Source organism: Coloeus monedula (genome assembly GCF_965178545.1).
Source record: "Coloeus monedula genome assembly, chromosome: 4".
NCBI lineage: Eukaryota > Metazoa > Chordata > Aves > Passeriformes > Corvidae > Coloeus > Coloeus monedula.
In genome coordinates this window covers 11,365,597-11,389,351 of record NC_138784.1, presented here as the reverse complement: position 1 = coordinate 11,389,351, position 23,755 = coordinate 11,365,597, and the positions used below count along the sequence as shown (strand labels likewise).

Genomic DNA, 23,755 nt, shown 5'->3' with positions numbered 1-23,755 from the left:
TCTACAACATTTAGTTACTGCTATTTCAGTAAACTGTCGAAGTACAGAAAACAGGCAAGACCCTGATAATAAGTCTATGCTTTCAGAAAAGAACACAAATAAATTAGGTGATCTTTAAAAAATTTTGGGGTATAATTAACAAAATTCAAAGCTTTATTTCTCCCATCTTAAAAAAAATAAAGGAGGGGACAAAATCTTGTTCATTTTGCAGCAAAAGAACTCCAAGGAAAAAGCTGCTAAATTAATTCAGCTGCCACTTTTTGAACAATCTGAAAGCCAAGCATGCTTGAGATCTGGGTGGTGAAAGGAACATCTCAATGTCTTCATTAAAGAAAGGTTTGACTGATCTGACCTAATCCACACCCCTAGCACCTTTTACTCCAAACATACACTCATACGATAATGCATTGACTTTCCAATAAATAAGTATCTCTCAAAGGATTCAAATAAAGTAATGAACAAAACCAGCTGAGATCTTGACTGTACATGAATATATAAGATACAGTAAACAAAACACTCAGAAAGGAAACTGCAGTTTGTGCTCCAAATTCTCCTGTAAGAAGCAAAGAGAAGCCATATGTGCCAGTTCCATTTCCGGGTACTACTCAACCAGAGTCTGGCACCACCAAAAACTGTGAGTACGGAACCTGTAATAGTGAAGGGTTTTTTTACTTGAAACCTCAAGAGGCTCTGGACACAGAATTATAAAAGAATACAGTTCTCCTAACATCTCCCTCTAATAGGTGTAAGAATATTTTATTTTAGTTTTATGTCCACCACTTTCCTTTAGTTTACTCCTAAGTGCAAAGTCATCTCCATTTCAAAATAACGTTAAAGGACCTGCTCTCAACTCCCTTCAGCAGAACTTGCTAATAAAGTATTTTAATTTGTACTATTTCCTGCATTACAGAGAGTTTATGGAACGATGGTTCTGCCCGTAGCTGACCAGAACAAGATGACAAAAACTGAAACATGGACTACAACTAGAATTTGCACACACACTTAGTCTGAAGTAACAAAGTGTATTTCTTACTTTTCTGTAAGATTACCCAACTAAATGACTTTATAGTTTTAAAAAATACCCCTAAGCCTTAGTGTTCTGGAATAACCCAAGCGCCCTTTCCAGAGAACACAAAAGCTAAAATTGCTAGACTAGCTCAAACAAGAAAGGTTGAAGGTTATTCACTGTTAGCCAAAATTAAAAAAAGGCAGGATCTGTGGTGGCTGAAGAAAATCACTTTCTGATCATCCTGCCAGTAAAAGAAATTTACTTATCAAAACTTTGTCATAGAGCCAGATGAAGAGCCTTCAACATAGAAAATTACCCTGTCTGGCATCAGTCAATAAAGGAAAACAAAAACTCCTCCCTTTCAAAAAACCCAACTCCACAACTTTTAGAGTTAATAATTTCTTTGATATCATTTGCATCTGGGCACATCTCTACTTCACTTTTTATAGGCTTTCCCCAGAACATAAGCCTGGGAACAAACATAAACCAGTAACTAATTAATTAATTAATTCACAATTGGTGCCACAGTCCTTCTGGAAGTGTGAACATACAGATGCTCCACAAAGGAAAAAAATAAGACTCAGCTAAAGCAAAACCTGTATTTTGTGCATGTTGTTTAAATAGTTCTAAAGAAATGCTTTTAAATGATCAGAAAATGAAAATATGACTTGATTGTGAAATTCAGCTTTCACCAGGAGCAGCCTTAAGACTTGATGAGTCTACCTGAAGAGTAAGAAACCAAGGAAGTGCTGAAAACAGGAGGGTTGACAATTAGCCCAAAACATTGATTGGTTCCAAGTGAGGCAACAGCATTTTCTAATTCAAATATATACTACTCCACATCCTGAAACAAGGAAGTTTACAATGAATTTGCATGCTCAAATGGGGGCCACTGCAATTAATGGCAATAAAAAACCTGGAAGGGTAGACCTTTTGAAGTCTCATCTGCAGCAGCTCTTGTGATTCTGACAAAATTCTTGTGATAACCTCAAGGCAGAAAGACTTTTCCCTTCCTTTCTCACCTAGTAGTTTAGCTAAAAAGTAAACATTTTCACACCCCAGAAAGAAACAAAGATCAGTTCTCAGCAGCACTGCAGCCACAGGGAGAGATTAAGATCCCACAACTACAACTGTGTTAGACCACAAAAAACCAAAATACAAAACCCAGAAGACCAAAACAACAACAAACCAACAAAACAAACAAAAACAACAACAACCCCCCCCCAACTTTAAAAGTAATGGGGAAAAAATAAAGCAAAATAAAATATAATCCCCCTAAAATTAATCTGATTATAATTATGTAAAGATTAAATGTTAATTCTCTAATCACAGAATCGTTTTGGTTGGAAGGGACCTTGAAGATCATCTCGTTCCAATGCCCTGGCATGAACATTTCACTAGACCAGATTGCTCCGAGCCCCATCCTTGAAAATCCTAAAAACCTAGTCCTAAAAACCACTTGAGAAAACTTATGAGAATGACATATAAATACATCTGTAATCTTTACAGCCTTAACAGTAACTGATTTTTTTTGAGAGAACCTTCCTGCTGATGTTTCCTACATGCTGATATTTTCTTCATGGATGCCCAGCAGCATCAGCATGCCTTTAACTTTTAATAACTCTAATGCACTTATCTCTTTTGCAGTTCATACCAAAGCAGTATGGTTTCTATCAGTTCTAGGTTTCATAAACACTTTTAAAAATCATTTTACTTCCAAGTCTGTATCACATAAATCCAAGGACCTTTTGCCCTTAAAAAGCATTTCAACTTAAATGTGCACGGAAAAGATGCAACACTGATATTTTAATACATTGAGTTCCCACACTGAAGCTCAAAAATTGTGGGTTTACCTGTTCTTCAAGAACAGCTGGATTTATCCCACTCTTGCCTGTTTGAATAGCTGCTGCCACATTATCACTTGATAAAATGAAGGGGTCAGAAGGAAGCAGGCAGGAAGAAGGCACAGAGTGCTCCAGGAGAACATCAGGAGATCTATGGACTTCAGGTACTAGAAACAGAAAACACACACAATATGAAGAACCATCCAAAAATTAATTCTGTTTCTGGAGTCCATGCCTAGCAAAACCCATCACAAGTCTAGTCACACTAATGTAAGGTTATGCATCTCTTATAATCCAATTGCAATGAAGAGTAATTCCACACAAAGTGCCTGTTTTTCAGTAGTATCAACTGGGGGACATTCCAAATTGTAGTCACAATAAATTGAGACACTTAACTTACACAGAGGTTTTACAAGACAACAGCTCTCAAAACTATCACTTTCAACTCTGTCTCTTTTGATTCATGGAACCTCTCAGCTTCAGCATGATCTTTAATCAGTTTCAGTCAACTGGAAAACTTTACTTGTAATTTCCCAAGTTTTATACATTTTAAAGTTTAAAAAATCCACAGCTGTCTTAGAAGCCACATACAAACAGTTTGCCAACACACATAATAAAGCAGCTTTATATTTTATAAGAGATAAAAAGACAACAAAATAAATAACTGTCTAGCTAATAAAACTTAAGTGGAATTAACACCAGACTGAGAGCGCTTCCATACCAAATTCCAGTTATGCCATAAAAGCCCTGAACAGTGGATCAGCACTACCAACCTGGCACAACAGAAAATCTTGTTTTTAAAAAAGACATAAACTAAACAAACTAAATAAAAATAAAGAAAAAGAGGAAGTATTGCATACATTTTTAATTGAACAGCAAAGTCCTTCAAGCTTTGACACGGTCAGCTCCAGCTGTGTCTTTGCAATAGGCAAAAAAAGCACATCCAGTTGTTTCAGAAAAAGCAGCTCACATGATTACTACAACTCTGGCAACATGTAAAAGATGCCACTAGCCTGGAGCAAGGCTCAGCCTCTGGGTATCACTGTTTAATACTGCACAAGTACTCAGCACAAACCAGTGTGTACAACTGGCCTCAAGGCATTCAAAAGGACACACTAATCCTTGAATCCAGGCACTCTCTGTCCCATCCTCTTCAGCTCTCAGTTCTAGGATTCAGGTATAACATAGAGGAACATGCAAACCTCATTGAACAAAAAGAAGACAGAAAATAGACCATGAGGCAGAAAAATATCAGTAGGATAATTGCAGTGATAGTAGGTTCGGATGTGGACAAAAATATAGAAAAAAAAAAAAATCACAGCTCAGCAGAAAATGGAAACTTGTCTGAAAAGCCTAGAGGAGAGTACAAACAGAACAGCAACCAGTTTGGGTAACTGCATTTTAATAGTTAACTCTTCTCCAGAACCAGAAATGGGACTTTTTTGGCTTTCTTTTATGCACCTTAACATAAAACTCCCCTCCCATTCCAAATGTCTGCTTTCAAAGGCAGCTTCCTCTAACAATTACCTACTCTGTCAGTTCAAGCAGCAGTGAAGTGACATAGAAGATTATCTTTTTGCATCTATAGAAGATGATCTTTTTGCATCTAAACAAACATTAAAGTCTCTGCTTTATACTATCCCTTAATACCCTGAGTCTCACTTTAAATCAATTTCCACCTGACGGAAAACCAGCTAAAATAATGTACCAGGCAATTTCTGACTGAGCAGACAAGTGGTTCTCTTACTAAAACTGTCAACTCAAATGGAAAAACTGAACATGATCCTTGTGATGTGAGTGTTCAGCCTTTGGGGAGCATCGCCATAGCACAGGCACAGCTCACACATAAATCATTTATCACAGAAGTAAAAGCAGCCACTGAGACTGGGCACATAGGAGGAATGTGAGACTCATGTAGACTCACTGAGATTAGAGCTTTAGGTATTCACTTATTTTGGGGTGTCCAATCCTAGAAATAAAACTCCATTTTTCAGGTAGTAGAGTTTTACATGGAATCTTCTACAATCAGGTGGAGCTTTCAGTTGTTCTAATTACAGTAATAAATGCTTAGCATCTTGAAGGGGAAAAAAAACCCCAAACCAGAAACGAAATCCCCACTTCTGAAGTTGTCAAAATGAAACCTAGGAAATGAGGAGCAACAACTGGTGAGCACTTCTGAACATTGTGGTTTAAATTTTTCAGCTAAACACATGACCTTGCAGAAGACAAGAAAAGGTGGCAACTATCCAAGGTATCATTCAAACATCTTTTTTGCAAAACCTTCTTTTCACTTTTCAGCAATGTTAAAGATTCATAAATTAGACATTCCTAGAATTACACATGCTATGTCTGTAATTCAAGCTCTCTTAATTCATTCCTCTTGTGTATATACTGGTGAAATTGCATTTTAGTTCAGCTCAAAATTCGCTTAAAAAGAGAACCCCTAAATCATTCCTGCTTACTATGCTTTAGTTACCACAATGGAACAGTTTCACAACCCATGAAACAAAAACTTGCCTCTGATAGAACTACCTGACCTGACTCTAACAGGCTAAGTCTGATAGTCTTGATGAATTTCCAAATAAATTTACTGTTCATTGATCAGAGCTCCAGCACCATAAAGAAAAGAAGCAGGCACTCAATTACCAAAAGTCCTAAGACCAAGAAGGCTGAAATGAGATGCAGATGCAATTTATTGCCAGAACTGTAGTTAAAAAGTATCTACTAATTTCTGAAGCCCTGGCTTCCCAATATTAAGAATATTCTATCATAGATTTGTATGTAAGAACTGCCAGAACCATGCACTTTGCTAAGAGAAGCAGAGATCAGGGACAGCCTGCAATCTTGCTAATGCAAGGAAAATTCTATGTCTCTATGCTAGTAATGAAGCTCAAACAATTATTAAAATCCCTGGGGGATCAGAAATTCTGAAAACAAAACCAAGTAGATGAACGTGAACTGTTAAATCAACATTCCATTGAGCCTTATCCTTCGTACTGAGTTTCAGCATGAGGACACTGAATAACAAATGTACCACATGGGTAATATTTTCTAATTGGATGTTACCTATACCCAGCAATTAAAAGTGATATGTCAGTAGGGCTCTGAACAAAAGACTGTATAATCATAATTTGACATATTCTTGTAGAATGTTGCGAACTACTTGTAGCACACTTCCCCTTCACGTAGGTTTCAGCTGTTAAAATTACACCCCCCCCCCCCAATTAAATTTCCTTCCTCAACTCCTCTTGTCTTGATATTAAAATTCAAGGACACTTTAAATTATACTGTATACACTGAAAGCTGTATCCCTGAACATTTTCAATTACAAGTAACATTCAGGTAGAAAGTTTAAGACTTGATTTCTGTTCACAGTGGGGAAAAACCACTCCATTGTACCCTCAAGATGATTTCTGATAACTCACAGCACAAAGCTCTTCCCCACATTTTATTCTTCCAAAGGCAAACTCTTCTAGAAGAAAAGTAATTACATCTACCATCCTAACATTTTAAATCTAAGGCCATGTGGCCCATACTATCAGAAAGATAATAAGCCCAAGACCAATTTCAAGGGCAAAATTGCACTAAAATCACCATTGAGGCCTTAGAAATAATTTCTGAATTCTGTCTGCACACTGTAAAATATGGCCACAGGCTTCAGTGTTTTGTTTTATAACTTACAAACATCAGATACGTAGGAAATTTATGAGATGAGTAACTCCTCCTCTGGAAAGTTCATCAAATCATGGGCGTAGATAATGGTATCACCCCCCAAATTTATCAAGATCACCTCAACAGCACCACAATACATTTGAATTTTTCAGCAAGCCTTACAGAGTAATTTCTAGGGTAAAGAAAAGAGCCTCTTATATGTAGATAACTTTGGGCAGAAAATTCAGTTATTTCTGCTACTAAAATCATCAATTTACCAGTCAATGCCTAAGAAGCACTTGACAAAAACTATCAAAATCTTGCCTGTTGCAATAAACTAATTTATTCACAGCAATATTTGCATGAAAAAGTCATGTAAAGATTTTACAGTAACAAAATATTCAGAATACAGGAGTTTACTTTTAATTTTGAAATACTTAAAATACCTTGGTATAACCTACCCTAGGACTTCTGTGTCACTTAAAATCATATGAAAAACTCCTCTGTTATGTACAAATAATTTCAATACTACACACCTTACAGGATTTTAATTGCACTTCACTGACAGACACTGCACAGCTATACTGGATTTAATTTATTAAACACATTCAGACATACTACTGAATTTAAGCAGTAATTTTGGATATCAGTCAAAATGACAAGATGAATAATAAAGTTATTTGGAAAAATCTAGTTTCCTTAGTATTTGTTTTCTTCTGTTTCGATGACAAATAAAACTAATTATTCTGTAACAGATGAAAGCCAGAAATAAATTAATAAAACATTTTAAGAACATGATTTATAGAGAGATCATATGGAGAAAAAAACCTGCCTTATTTTCCATAATTTTTTCTGCTTAACAATACAATATGGGTTGTTGTTTTTTTTTTCCCCTGATGCTGCAAAAGTGATGTTTCTTTTTGTGAAAAGAGTGAAATCTAGACCACAACAAAACACCTCCATAATCTTTTAGTTCTACTGACAATATATATTTATCAATACACTTCTATCAATTTCTTAAAATCCAGACAGGCACCAGGCCTTTATATAAATTAATAAAATAGTTCCCTAATGTTTCTGCTTCTGCTTGAGATAAATAATACGTAATATAATTTTCAACTTTATAAATGGCTTAAGTAAAAAAAGATCATTCTCATCCCTCCCCTTTTCCTCAAAAGAAGTAGAAGACTTCTTCACAGTCTACTTTTTCTGTTTTCCCACAATTTGCAACAGATCTTCCACACTCAAAAGTAAAGAATATCCTTTGAATGATGAAGCTCCATTCCTTTTCAACTGTATAAACTGAATTTCTCTTTCATTCCCCAATAAAGTTTAACTTTGAGAAGTAGAGCTTCCCAAGTTTTGACCTCTGGCTAGTCTTTTATTGTGTATTGTTTTATTGTACACACCCTTCTAAGCACTAACTGTTACAGTGAATACTAAGGACAGCAATAAAATATTAAGATTTTTTACAGTGATTCTGTCAATACCTGTAGGAAATGCTGCCCAAGCAATAGCAGGAGATGTGGTCTGCTTTTCACCATTTCCAAACTCATAACTCTCTGCTGCCTGGAAACAAAAAGAAATTGTTACATATTTTACAAAAGTCCATAAAATAGTTGAAAATAGTTAAATTTCAAAGCAAAGCAATCCAAATAACATACCTCAAATCCTCCAAAGTCATCATCATCCATCTTTCAGTAGGCACTAGAACACAAAAGAAATCTTGATTTTAAAACATTTTCATAACCTCATCCCCTGCTCACTCAGAAATGAGCAATCAGTCCTTCCCTCCAGTCTCATCTCCACAGCCTACCTGAAATCTCCATCATTTGTAAGTCCTACAACAGAACAATGGACCTAAATAAGGACATTTTCACACAGAGGATGCAAGGGCAAGAACTGCAAGGTCTTGCTTAAGAAGCACTTCTTTATTCATCGAGTTAAATACAAAAAAGTGGGTATTTTACAACGGAATCTGAATAACCTCAGGGGAAAACATAAGCACTGCCCATCAACATTGTTCAACATGAAAGTAAAAATGCTGGGAAAGCTTTCTCATAGGGGAAAATAGAAAGATGTTACCTTCAAAGTTATACCTAAAGATCTCAGGCATAGCAAACAGGCCCCCATACCTCAACAAATGGTACTACAACCATCAAATAACCTGGTCTGGATATATATATTAAAAATAAACATATGAATACATAAATATGTCGTGGGAATAGGATTTCTGATGACCAGATTCCAAAATGAAGGGTTATCTTCACTCATAAGGAAAACAATCTATCTTACTGAAGTCATGATCTACCATGGAAATTGTATAGTTTTGTGTTTATGATTTAAAGTATAAAAAATATTTTCCATTGTTAAGTTGCTTTTCCAAATCAGCACTGTGATTAAATCCAAAAAGATTTCCTGCTTTTCCCATCTCTTTTTAGCTGTCTGGCAACATCAGAACAAACTGCAGCTTGGAAAAAGACTGTGGTGAATTTCTGGAAATTTTTCTGCTACCACAGAGGTCCGTCCCTAGGTTTCATGGAGGGGCTGATTAAGATTTTACAAACTGATCAGCATTTTTGACTTGTAGCCCTGAATTCTGTGGCATTTGGATATATTTATAGTTAAATTGCAGTTCCTTTTAAAAAAATGCAGGCTAAGTTACTCAGCTAATGAAAGTAACTCAAGATATACAAAGCTGTTGAAAGAAAAGTATAATGTATTTAGCAAAATATGTATCTATAATTCTGATATGTAAATGAAGGATGATCCAAAAAACCTTTATGGTCTCTATAGACTGTTAAAATGTTTATAAGGCTAATTGATTTCAGTTAAAACAGTCTATAGGCTGGATAAACTTTTATTACTGCAGAAAAGATGGAAAGTGACTATTTACAAGAGAGTAGGGTTAGGTTGGATGTTAGGATGAAATTGTTCCCTGTGAGGGTGCTGAGGCCCTGGCACAGGCTGCCCAGAGCAGCTGTGGTTACCCCATCCCTGAAAATGTTGAAGCCAGGTTGGATGGGGCTCTGAGCAACCTGGGGTAGTGGAAGGTGTCCCTGCTGTGGGACTGGGTGATCTTTAAGGTCCTTTCCAACCCATACCGTTCTATGATTTGATGACAAATCATCACTGTCACAGTGTAAGAAGAAATACTTGTTTAAATTAAAGTATTGTTCAATATTCACATATGGTGGAAGAATTAAGTATCTTTTTCGGGACTATGAGGGGTTTTGTTGGCTTTGTGTCAGCTGGGTTTTGTGCTGGTTCATTTTCCAAGAGAGAAAGAAGGTAGTTAGGTATTTTTGCCATCAATGCTAAGGTTAATTGGTGAAACATTCATGCATTCTATCAACATTCAGAGCTTTACTACGCAGCTCAAGAATACAGCACATGTGTGCACAAACAATGGAGGGAAGTTGTGTGGACAGCACAGGACTGCCGACACAGGCAGCACAAATGGAGAATGTCACATTATTCATGCCACATTCTGGGAAAAACCACCCAAACCAGACTGGTGATTGACACTATCACTGCAAAACACAGTGTTTCAGGTAGCAGGCAGAGCAGCAAGCTGGAGAAAGTGAGCCTTTAGAAAGGTATTTCATCTACACACTGTATCACATCAACAGGTCTTAAAGGCTCTACACAAAGTTCCTTCAAAGCAGATTTTCTCCACAAAGTGCAAGAGATGTTATTCCCATAATCTCAGAACTGGTTATGTCTCAACCAGGCAAAGTACACTCAGCACTGTATTTTAAAAACACAAACTGGAACAAGTTCAGAGGAGTTCAACAGGAATTAAAGCAATTTTGGAAAGGCATGCTAAAATGGAGAGGCTCTTAAAAAAAATAAAAGGCAAACAAAAATAGAAAATATGAAAAATCATGTTCTAAGAAGTGATTAACTACTTTGATTTCTCTTCAAATACAACACTGACCTGAGGCAGTAAAGACAGAAGGCCCTGTAAGGAAAACATCTGAGGATTTCCATTTCTGCTACAAGAACATTTATAAGAAACTATGCATAAATAAAACGGAACTTTTGATACAGAAAAAGAATGTAGGGCAGAAGCAAAACTGGAGAGCAACCTGTTATTGAATCCATCATATTTTTTATTGCATTTCATATAGAGTTTTTTAAGTCTGGTAACAATCCCAGGACTATTTTGACCTAAGATTACCTTCACTCCATAAAATTTTAAACACAGACATTTTGTGGCTGTAACAGCATGATTAATTTATGAATTGTTCCACGTATCACTCCAATGGAATAAAAGATAAACAAACTCCACGCAAGTCTCTGTAGTACCAATGGTGTTTTCACACCTAGCTGTTAATCCTCCAATTTCCAGTTCTTCCGAGACCCCACAGGAATTCCAGGCTATGTGCTTCTCCCCCAGCTAGGCCTGTTTGCTCTTTGGGTGTGTATAACATATATTCATATACATACATGCACCTCTCTTTCAAAATGAAATTCTGATTTGTTTCCATGCTTTGTTTGCTGTGGACAAACAAAAACCTAAAAATACCAGAAACTGGCAAACTCAGCGTGTGTCACAAATATGCAAGCAGCAGATTAGGATAGAAAGGATGGAATAAATCCTGAGGATGCTAAGGTAAGGCACTTCAGAAACTCAAAGGATGTGGTTCTTTTCAAAGACTGTTGGTGCAAGAGTTCTTATTAGGAGATGTCTTTCCCAAAATACAATCTCTTCTTGCATAAAAAGGGAGCCTTCTGCAGGGAGAAGGGAAAAGGGCCACACCAATGTTGTAGGAACTGTTTAGAAAAAGAAATAGGAGACTTTCACAGTCCTCAAAATACATGCTCATTTAGCTCTAAAAAATAATTATTAATAATTCATTAAAAATGTAACTGATAACAACGCTGAAAATATGACCAAATACATATTTTCTCAATTCTACCCCTTATTCTCATGATGGAAATGCATTTCTGGTACAAATAAATAACAGAACTAGCCTAACTCCTCTCCTTAGAACTGTAACAAATTTGGGAGCAAGTTCTTTTAAGCAACCATCTATTCCAAAATGGGGAATCAGACTTCTCTTTCCTCACAGGGTAGGAACATTACTTGTGGCACTGGAATAGGAAAGAATACATTAAGTGCTGACAATCTTCAGGATTTGAAAAATAACAGAAAAAGACAAAACAACCCACACAGTCTTACCATGACTAAATGTGGTCTCTTGAAATATGCCCGATACTGGAATTAAGTAACTGTAAAATTGGGCAACAAGAAGTCAACCTCAAAATTACAGAGTCGTAGAAATTATGGTTGGAAAAGACACAGTAGGTCACCCAGCCCAGGTCATTTCCAAAACATTACAGTTTTCAGACAGTCATGTCCTAAAAGGCTTGAGAAGCTCTCCAGTCACACTCCATGAAAAGAAGGAAACTTTCCATGGACAACGAATATGCAAGCCACTGAATTTTGAGTAGGTTTTATCAACAAGTTTGTATCCACCAAAAGGAACAATAACTTCTGCCAAAATTCAGACCAGCAGGTCATCCAACCCAAGCTCCTGCTCAAAGCAGGGTCAACACTGCATTTCAGATGAGGCTGCTCAAGACTCTCTGCTGCATGGCTGGTAAGGCTGCATGATGAATTTATTCAGATTGATGTGCACATCTGAGAAGCTCACAAGCTTTTCTGTGCCAAATGCAGTCACCAAGCCTGGCCAGCAGCTCAAAACAGGTCATGAGAACTTTGTGAAATGCACTTACCTAACAGACACACCAAAATCATGTCTTTATACACAGGAAGATCAAGAGCCATTCCCAAGGAATATGACAGAAAAATATAAGCTGGGAAAAAAAGCCCCTCTTCCCCATTCCAACAGTTAGGGGGAGAAAGAAAGTTGTAACCCACCAGAAATCCTGGTATCCTTCACATCCAAAAGGCAAAAGTGGTGGAAAGACCAAACGGCGAATTAGGAAGAATTCCTCATTCACATCCACCTCTGGTTAGTGAGAATCCAAATTATTCAAGTCCTGATCCATTACTTGATAATCTAAATTTATCCAGATAATAGAGAACAGATTTTGCCAGGTACAACCAAGTGACTGCTGTATAACCTGGCCTGCAAGTTTGAGTTTGAGGCTGAATTTTGTACATTTTAAGGGAAAAACTGGCAGAGCGTATTGCTGTTTGTTTTGTCAGAATGATGTGCATGAAGCTGGCTGAGGGTGGGGCTGCTGCATTTGTATTTCTGGCAAACCCCAGGGGTGGGTAACTCCTATCTCTGACAACATACCAGTTTTACTTCCATTCTTGTGCTTCCTAAATGCCTCATCCAATGTGTTCAATCAGGACAGGCTTATTATCTGTTTCTTCACTGGACATAGCATAGACCACAGCATTTGAAGAATAAATCTTTGGCCAAAACTACAGGCTCCAAAAAGTCTACCCTAGATAAGTATGAGATTTATTTAAAAAAAAAAAAAAAAGAAAAAAAAAGAAAACAAAAAAATCGCCAATAAAACAACATTAAAAAGTAGTAATTTAGAAAGCACGTACGCTGGTACACTGGCAATACCTCTGTGATAAAGACCAGGGCAAATGCTAAATTTCAGTATCACCAAGATCTAACCAGCTCACATGTGTGGAGGGCTGGGAGCCCTTGGCACAAGAGCCCTCTGCCCTCCCTTGGAGCAGAGAGGCCTGAGGGCAAAAAGACTTTCCCCAGAGATAAGCAGCCTTCCTCCCGGTCATGGCGAGAAAGTGAACCACCCCCAGCATGCCTTGTTTCTCTATGGTAATAGCCTGTACCCAGCTGGCTAGCTGGTTTCTACCCCAAGCCCTGCCTTTCCCATAAAAGCCCCCTGTTTCTGCCCCTCAACAGGGAGTTCTTGTCCCTGGCCTCCCCTTCACAGGAGCTGCTGGACAATAAAAGCCACCTCTGTGGAACTGCTATACGAGGCTCCTGTCTCTCTGTTCCTGAGTTCGCCTTGGGTAATTTCACAACGAGCTGAATCACAAGAGCTGAAATCACTTGTAGCTGAGAAATCACTACACTTGGTGAAATCACTTGCTGCCCAGGGAGGCCTGCCATTGCCCCTGGAAGAGCTGTTCCTTGCAGGACACTCTCTCTAGGAAAGTCGTGGCACTCTGGGTTGACCATCCCCAGCCACCTGGAAGCAACACACATGCCCTTTTCCCCATGGCTCTTTCACCAAAACTCCAAACACTTCTCAACAAATTTTAAAACAGGAATAAACTTTCTTCTTTTACCCAGCTGATACAGACTTTTCTCCTGATCTATACCAATTACAGCTGAGGATAAGCATGTGGCATCTTAAAAACTTGTAATAGCTACTAAGCCATATATTGGAAAATTTTTATTACAGAATACACATATCCCAAAGGATACCTAGCCCAAGAAAGACCAGAATATGAATGCACAGCATAATGGAAACGAAAATATAGTTAGAGCATCTGTAAAATTTCCTAAAGAAGAAAAACCACCTTAACATTTCTGCATGCTGTGTGTCCTACCCCATCATAAGACAGTGAAAACCAGGCATCACCAAAATGCCAGTGTTCTCCATCACATTCCAGTGTGGATTCCATCACAAAAAGAGACGTGGGAAACCTCCCCTGCCAGGAGGCAGAGTGCTGGTCAGCTCCCAGAGTGAAAGGCACAGTGACAGGGCTGTTAGAAACTTCATTTCAACAGGGGACAGAACCCTGCCCACACACACAGTGAATTAGGATACTTCAAGGTTATGGGGAAAAAGAAGACAACACAGAATGTGCCAGAGCAATTCTTCCCTGGAAACTGAGGCTGGTTCATTTAGCCTGGAGAAAAGGAGGCTCAGGGGGATATTATCAGTCTCTACCACTCACTGACAGGAGGGTGCAGCCAGGTGGGGGGCAGGCTCTTCTCTGATGTACAAAGTGATAGCAGAAGAGGAAATGGCCTCATGCTGTGCCAGGGGAGGTTTAGATTGGATATTAGGGAAGATTTCTTCACCAAAAGAGTTGTCAAACATTGGAACAGGCTGCTCAGGCACATGGTTCAATCACAGTCCCTGGAGGTATTTAAAAGACGCGTAGATGTGGCACTTGGGGCCGTGGTTCAGGGGTGGCCTTGGCAGTGGGAGGTTAATGGTCGGACTCCATGATCCTAAAGGTCTTTTCCAACCTAAATAATTCTATGATTTCAATGCCAGTACTGACTTAATAAACACTTACTAAATTCTAATAATATTAAGACCTTTCTAATAATAATAAAAAAAAACCAAACAAAAACAAACCAACAACCCCAAAAAAGTCAGCAGATGCAAACCCACCTATTTTATAGCAGTAGTTGCTTATATTACAATCGATTACACTCAAATCTCTGGTACTTTTAAGAAAAATGAAAGCCTGGTCAATTGTAATGAATTTTCTTCCACAGCCCAAATAAAGCAGCACAACATTAAAGGAATCTCAATTTAGTTTGCAAAGTCTCTCAGGACAACTGATGCAACCCAATCTGAAAGCAAGGCCAACTCAGGCATTGCTTAACGCCGCACACAGTCAAGTTTAGAGTATCTGCAAGGACTGAGACTTTAGTTGAACAAGCAGCAGCAGTCAAGCACTGGGGCAAATACCCAGGGAATTTTCTCTTCTATTCACCCTTCTGGTCTATCCATTGATCCATTTATTCTGGACAATCTCCAGGTTTCAATACTTAAGAGATGAGAACAGCACATTAAGGAATGTGACAATAAAAGTCAAGGATTGATTTACACAGAACAGAATTTGTAAAGCAAATGGCAATATCTAAAATTCTTCTATCAATTCCTTCAGTGAATCTAAGAATTATTAGAAAGAGAAAGAGAGAGAGAGAAAGAGAGAGAGAGAAAGAGAGAGAGAGAACGAGAGAGAGAGAACGAGAGAGAGAGAACGAGAGAAAAAAAATCAATAATGAAACCATTTTTACCACTTAGTCCTTTTCTCAGGAGACACCCCCTGAAGTAAAAGATCCAGATCCTGCAAGAAGCATTAAGATTCTATATCCTATGATGTGATGTTCCACACCTACCATTAGTAATTTTGAAATAATTCTACTTTCACATACCAATGCTCTAAGTACAAAACAATACCAGAAAAAGTTGTAGCATTTGTAACAGCTTAATGTAACAAGACCATCTTACACAATCTGTAAGACTTCCATAACTGCCTTTCCCACTGCAAAAGCATTTTTAGAAGAACAAAGAACCACATATAAAAAACCACTAAAAAATACACCTTTTTCTTTAGCTTCATATAGCCTTTATAAAAGAAATTTGAATAATCATTAGAAATAATATTCTCATCTTCAAGGTACTGAACTAGTATAAAAAAACCCGTCAGAAACTCTACAAAAACTGGTATTAAGATAATCTACAAAATTAATTCCACAAAAATTTGTGGTTTAGAATTTGAGGGCACTCTTCTTCAGCATATACTTTTAGCTTTTATAAACAGTGAGCAAAGCAAGAAAAAGCTTGCTTTTTAATAAAGTGAAAATTCCAAGTCCATTTCACTTCCGTAGCTCAGACACAGCTACACAAAAAAGAAATCAAGAGTTCCAGTTTTATCCGCAAAAGGAAAATGAGAGCTCCTACAGAGAAGGCAGGCACTGGTTTTCAAATTCACTTATGACATAGGAGGGAAAAAAAAAAACCCCACACCACCACTGCCTTGTGTGGAAAACATATTCAAGAACTGTCAATTACTCAACTATATCCTAAAAGAAACTAACAGAGAAAACCAGGAAACCCATGTTCTCTGAAATTTCCCCCAACTTCGACAATCATCTACTTAAAAAATAACAACTTCTTCTCTCTAGAAATTCAAAGATGATTTCAAATTTCAAATAATACCTTACCTACTCCAGAGGAAGTATTAAAATATGGTATTATTCAGCATATTTCAGTATCTGCAGAACCTATCTTTGCCAAGATTTAATTCTAACAGCTTCAGTAACTCAAGAGTTAGATCTTTAGTCTTCACCTTCTTAGACCTTCAGTCTTCACCATAATTGGTTTATTGTGACCAGAACATGGAAAAGCTAGTTTTTGCTTTATAAAAATAAAGGATCACACAGTTAACTAGTTTTTACATTTCTCTAATGGCCCTCTCTAAGCTTTCTCTTTCACAAATACCTTTTTACTTCAAAAGCCACACATTTTTACAAAATGTACATAAACTTCTGTGAGAAGTCTGGCGAAGTTGATACAATTCAAACATACTGTGCTTTGGAGGAAATCCCTCTCTTCTCACCAGGTCTTCTCCCCATCCACCTCCAAAAAGAAATCTCAGAAAGTACCTTGAATTAAACTGGAATTAAACATTCCTGTTTAGCACAGCCAGGCAATACCTATATTTAATCAACATCAAGTCCAGAACAGCAATCTCTGAACCCTGATTGAGACTAATGACAATCAGAAGGCCTGGAATTCAGTTTGTATTCTAAAGAAAAAAAAAAAAAGGTGAGAAAAGCCTGACTTGTCATTTGCTAATTAGGTCACAAATATCAGACACCATGGGTCCCACAAATGCCTGAGAAAAAGTGACTATAGTAGACTAATAACTCTCATACTTAAAGTATTCTCATTTTACTGGAACCCATAAATTGGATGCAGTCTTCTGAAAGACAGAGCCAGGCTGTTCTCAGAGCTGCACCGGGATTAGGACAAAACCCTTAGGACAGAAGTTGGAATAGTGAAAATTGTGACCAGGTATTGGAACAGGCTGCCCACAGACATGGTGGACTCCTCATTCCTGAGGATAATCACAAAGAATTCAAGTGGACAGGGCCATGACCCACGTGCTCTAACCAGACCTGCTTTAAGCAGCAGTTTGGATAAGAAAACCTCCAAATGCCCCTTCCACAGATGGTCTATTTTTCAATGTATTCAGTTTGATCCAAAATAGTATCATTAAAAGAAAAAGTGAATCCCTTTTTGACATTGTTCTTCAGCTGAACTGTACTAATAATTACCAACATCTGTCCAAGAATCATTTATGACTGAATTTGCTGACGACAGAAGAACCAACCTCAAAAGAGGAACATGAAAGGGAAAGAGTAGCTCTAGAATCTTCATTGCTGTAGGAGGAATAAAAAGAGGGAAAGCCTAATGAAGTGTACCGGAAAGGAGCCTAGGGGAAAGATGGAGAGAGACTCTTGGCACGGGCCTGGAGTGACAGGACAAGGGGGAATGGCTTCACACTGACAGAGAGCAGGTTTAGATTGGATATGAGGCAGAAATTGTTCCCTGTGAGGGTGCTGAGGCCCTGGCACAGGTTGCCCAGAGAAGCTGTGGCTGCCCCATCCCTGGAAGTGTTGAAGGACAGGTTGGATGGGACTCTGAGCAATCTGGGATAGTGGAAGATGTCCCTGCCCATGGCATGGGGGTAGAGTGAGATGATCTTGAAGGTCCCTTACAGCCCAAACCATTCCATGATTCTATGTTTCTAGGAAATATTTTCATCATGAGTTCAAAGAAAAAATATCTTACATAAATCTCTGTACTCAACAGAAATGTTTCTTGAAAAAGGCTGAGGTGAACTTTTGGCATTAAGAAAAAAAATCCCGACAAGAAAGCAAAACTGCATGGGGATGCTTCTTCTTTGGAAGTAATAAAATACTTTGTTAATTCATTAATTCATTCAAAACCATTCCTAGGAATCACTAAATGGTACTATCTGATCATGAACATGCTAAGACATCTACAAATAGCAACTCTTTTTCTCAAAAAGAAAAGTCTAATGCTTCACAATGTATCAATGGCTCTTTGAGCCAGTTTCAGTAGTCTCAGCCTGTATCTTCCTCTTGGCCTTGACAGACACAGTGCTTTGAAATTCAGGGCTTCCCTCACAAGAAAAGAGCTGATGTCAGTTCCAAAAACTTCACGCAACCGGGCACTCCAATTATATGCTTAATTTTTGTACAGTGCTGATTTAGGAACACAGTCTTTTTACTTAGAAGCAAATAAAGGGTACAGAAACATCTCCTGCTAAGCGTTTGGGAATGCTAGGACAAACCATGGCCTTTCTACTACAGTTCACATCTGATAAACTTAAGAAATGGAGGGTTTAAAAGTAAAATACAAGGGTCACAGGTGTTTCAAATGCATTCCCACTGAAAATATTACTGAGCTTCAAGAACTCACACTGACAACAGAAATTCTTCTGCTTCTCCACGTTACTGTCAATAAGCACTGTTAGTAATTGTAATCAATTCTTTTTACCTGCAAATCACAGTAATGTGCTTAAATAGAACTTAAAAAAGAGGTGTCTGCACAATGGAGAAGCTTCCCAAGAGTAAAAGGCACCAAGTTCTGCCTTAAGCAAACTTTGTCACAGAACAGGTATGTGAAAATATAAGTTTTGACACAATCTTAGTAAGAGCATCATAGCAACACAATTTAATATAACAACATGTCAAACAAAAATCTAAGTCTTTGAATGCATGCTTGTATGGATGTGTGGTAACTTGCACTAATAAATGTCATTAACATCATGAAAAGAGTGCTCAGGACCTTTCATAAGAAGGAATATATGCTTTACAGGAAAATAAAAAGTAAAAAAACCCAAAAAACAAAACCCAGGGTAACACCAGGTTTTGTATACCATGATGCATTGCCTAGGAAAATCTGCTGCTGAGTGAATCACTTATTCTAAAAACCAGCACTCCTTCACCAGAAGAAGAATCTTTAAAGTAAAAAAAGAAAAAAACCCTTAAAAATTCTGTAGATCATCTTGTTATACACTTAAAATGAGGCTTTTTATCTTAATTAAAAGTAAAGTAAGATAGCAAAGGTCTCAATATAAAGGATAACCAGTAGACCTGATAGTTAAATATTATGAAAATGATACTCTTTTCCTTTAACTTACACGTAGACAGTTCACAAAAACTGTGAAATGTCAGCGTTTACAGGTTATCATTCTAATCTTATGTGAGAAAAGCTGACACGTGACCATGGATACTTGAAAAAAAAAAAAAACCCCAAAGAACCAAAAACCCCCACAAAACCAGCAGCACATGGAAAGATAGGATTATACTAAGTAAATACATTATGTAAAATAGAATTATACTAAATAAAAATACACAACATTCCTTTATTATTCCTCTATTATTCTTTTATTATTCTGTGTCTCCTAATGGACTGGAAGACTCACTTTTCCAATTAATAAAACAACTCCCCTCAGCTTCCTCCAATCCCTGGAAGTATAGTACTTCTCACAGGGAAAGGTGTTCATTTCAGGCAAGAAAAAAGATATTAAGCTACTTCTCTGACATGAGATAACATTATCAAAAAGAATAACAATTATGTCTCAGATCTTCAAGTCTTTCTGATTTTATATGACTCAGTTGCAAGTCTTGAAAAAGAACACCTTAAATAACTCTAATAATATTCATTTCCCCCAATCACCTATTAGAAATTCAGATTTTATGGAAGTTTAATGCAAAAACTGAAATACAACATGACTGGTCATTTAAAAAACCCTTTAAATCCTTTGTTTTGCAAGCTCTAGCTATACAGTTAGAAGCAGAAAAGGCCAGATATTACTTTCCCTCCCATACAGAAAGAAGAAAGCATCATCACTGCACCTTTTTCTCCCTTTACTAATACTTAAAAAGAAGACTTGATGACTTTTTGTTCACATATTAAGCAGATTAATTTAATTTTCCATACAGTCCTAAAGAGATGGTTCAGTTCATGAAGAAGCAATTAATGACGTGACTAAAAATTCATTTTCATATGACTCTTACAAAGCTAACTGGAGAGGTTTCACGTTGTCCAACTCCCAACTCATAAACAAGTAAAGTGAAAATCCTAATGTGCTTTCCAACAGAAAACATTGCTGCCAGAATGTCTGTGCACATTATCCTTTTTTCATCATCTTCAGTTTTGGTCTGCTCCTAAGCATGCAACACAACACTTTTCATCACATGACCTTTGACCAAATGGGTATTATCATAATTATATGTTCTCTGTTGCAATCAAAAAAAAAAAAAAAAAAAAAAAAAAAAAAAAAAAATTACTTCTCACAGAAAAGGCTGATTGCCACCAATGCCTTTGGAATACACTGAGGGAGCTGCAAACACAGATTCCAGATCATGCCAGAGTGAAAACGGGATTAGGGCTCAACACCTAAATACTTTTCTTTTAATCAGATCACAGTACTTTAAAATAATTTATTTCTTCAGGTTGATTCTTTATGCATTTCTAGAATACAGTTCTTCTCTAGTCCCAAAGCTTTTGACAAGGACTTGTCAGCCCTACCACGCCCTTGTCAGAAAGAGGGAGCTGTTTCCTAAAAAGTCCCATACTCAGCAAGTTACCAGGACATTTAGGTACCAAGTATGTGAGGAGGGCTCTGATACCAAGAATATCACGTCAGTTAACAATTAAGTAAAAATTATTTCTCATTCAAGAAGAGTTAAACTCCCCCAACCCCAAATCAATAGACAAAACCAAAATGCTCCACATCTTCCTGGTCTAAAAGAAACCAACTGTTCTTTCTCCCATGTCATTTATTTTAAATCACAATTTTATGTGTCCTCTAAGACCTTTGTTAAGCTGGAAATAAATGCATGCCTAACAGATATTCATCCTAAAGTATAAAACTTCCATACACACAGAACACATGAACAAGAACAAAACAGTAATAAGCTGTAGTGGACACTTAGTTATTTATACAAGCACACAGTGAAACTGGAAATAATATACTTGAGAATTCATGGAATTATTTAAGGTAGCAAGGGCCTTACATATTCATGGAGCTTAATGGCTTTTGAAACCAGCACTGTTTAAAGAGAACTACTGAAATTTATCCAGAAATTACTATGCAAAACTATCCCTTCTGGCAATGCTGTGAAAACCGGCAGAACATTCAGGTTCCAAAGTGCAAACTACATGTAGAGTGATATCTTTTAACTACATTAATTATTGGGCAATTACATAGTCTTCAGTCAGCAAAATTCCCAATGAAAACAAGTTCTGCTTGACTAAAGTCAGCAAGAAAAAACTTGAATATTTGAACAATAACCATTAATGCCCTACACTTACACTCAACAATAATTAAAAAGCTGCATTTAGCAATTAAAAGTTTCAGGTGATAACTATAATTTTCTGTAGAGGCTTTGACAAAAAAATGTATGTGAATAGACAACTTCAAGCTAATCCAGTCGTCTTCTAAAATATATGATTGTAAAAAACAGAATTAACAGAATTAACTCACAACTATCTTCCTTCACTCATAATGAGTAGTATGTTAGGTTACTCCTACAATCAAATTACTACCTTCCCCAGGACAAATACTGCCCACTGCACAACTTACACAAAAAATTATCGTAAAACATTTCACTAAATAGGAACAACAACAAAAAAGTTTTTATTTTTAATCCAAAATGCCAAAAACAATTTTAAGAAATTCAAATCCAGCACATTTCATGAGAGCAACTGCTCAGGAGGGAGCCTGGCTGGCTGGAACCAGAATTCTGACCAGGAGCCTGCCTGTTCCAGTCTACCTAAGACTAGAACAAAACTCAGCTCTAAGAATGCTGGTCTCCTTTCAGCCTTCCCGTGATGTATGATCTGTTTACCCACTGCTTTTCTGATCCCATACTGTTCCCCCCACTTTCCCCTGCCCCTAGCCCTGGCCACTCCCTCGGGCTCTCCCTACTGTTCCTGTACCCCAACTCCGCCCATGTACCGTCCCTGAGCCCCTGAGAAAACCCCCTGCGCCTGAATCAGGAGGTCTCTCTGTCTCTGGGGATCACCAGGATGGGATGTAACCTTTAAAGGTCCTCTGAAACCCTCAGGGAGGGACCCTTCTCACCTCCTTTGCCATCACTGGGTTGTAGAGCTGATAGCTGCCCAGAGAAAGTGCAGGGCCATCCTAACACGAAAAGGACAGAATGGCTGAGCTCCCAGGGAAGGCTGTAGCTTGCTAAACTAAACCTAGCGCTGCAACACCACACTTTATTATTTGGTGTGTGGATCTGTAACTCCAACCTAATGGAGGGACCAGGACTGGATTAATGAGCAAAAACTAATCCGGCCCCTGCTGTACCAAAAATACTGTCAGTGTTCTATCCTTTGTCAGCTTTACCAACCCCACATGTTCTGCAGTCATGTACAGTTAAATCAGGTTAAATACACATAATTTTTAAAATATAATAATTTTTCCATGGGATTCAATGTGGAAATAAAATTTAACATTAAAAAAAAAATCTTAAAACAAAACACAAAACTCTTATTTATTAACTAGACACTGTAATCAGATCATGGTGTATTTTACACCACGAGGAAATTGGAAAGATTTTAGCATAGATGCTACTGGAAGACAACCATTTAAAATCAAAATGTATTCTGTTTTTGCAACAACTTTGTTACCTTTTTTCTTTTAAGAAAAAATATTCAAGTATGTTAGGAGAATTACTTCATTTCTGAGTGTGTTTTAGATACACTACATCTAGATCATCACTTAAAAAAAGTTATTTACATTTTTGTAACTATTTTTGAGCACTCTCACTACTCAAGTATTGATCCATTTTACTAAAAACATGTTTAATACAGTTCACGTCACAATAACTCAATAACTTAACCTCTTCTGTCTTTCCTAAACACACTCTGGAATACATTAAAGCAATTTAGCAAGTCAGTATCTTGTCAAAACATTGTGAAACCTTTTACTGATAAGTTCATTTTCTGACAGTATTATTACCTTGAGCCCTTATAAATGCATGACAAAGGTGGTTTACTTCTAAAGGTATGCTCTGAAAGTACTAAGGTCTTATACTACATAATTTCAGCTTGTTATAATAAAAAAGAAAAAAAGAAACACAAAACAAAACCCAAAAAATCAACTACTAACTTTGCTCAACTGTGAAAGTATCACTGGGGCAACACAGGTCTGTGTACATAGATGTAGATATATATATAGATATATATATATGTAGATATATATAAAGAGAAAGACAAAGAACACACATTTTCAGATAGTAAAACAAAAAAGGATCTATGTATAGCAAAGTCTTTGGGGCACACAGTCAATTTAAATGTAATATTTTCCAAAGAGAAGTCTAATTTGCCTCAGTTTTTGAAATTTTCAAGCACATTAGTACTTGTCTCTTCTCCACTTAAACAAGATTCTTAAACCAATATTGCCCTTTCAACCCCAACCGAGGGCAAGTCAGGCCTCTTTATAAACCTTAAAGGCAGTTCATGAGTGCATTTATAAGGATAA

The 23,755-nt window shown here is 37.3% G+C and overlaps 1 protein-coding gene across 2 annotated transcripts in view; it reads right to left on the bottom strand.

The window, feature by feature from the left end:
- CCDC91 (coiled-coil domain containing 91) overlaps positions 1-23,755 on the bottom strand; it is a 117,260-nt gene that overhangs the window by 85,100 nt on the left and 8,405 nt on the right. For both annotated transcript variants that reach the window (XM_082279567.1, XM_082279566.1), the window contains exons 2-4: positions 8,169-8,211; positions 7,995-8,073; positions 2,863-3,020 (exon numbers count right to left, since the gene is read on the bottom strand). In XM_082279567.1, coding sequence (XP_082135693.1) covers positions 2,863-3,020; positions 7,995-8,073; positions 8,169-8,198 — 267 coding nt within the window. In that variant the 5' untranslated portion in view covers positions 8,199-8,211. The remainder of the gene's footprint in view (positions 1-2,862; positions 3,021-7,994; positions 8,074-8,168; positions 8,212-23,755) is intronic.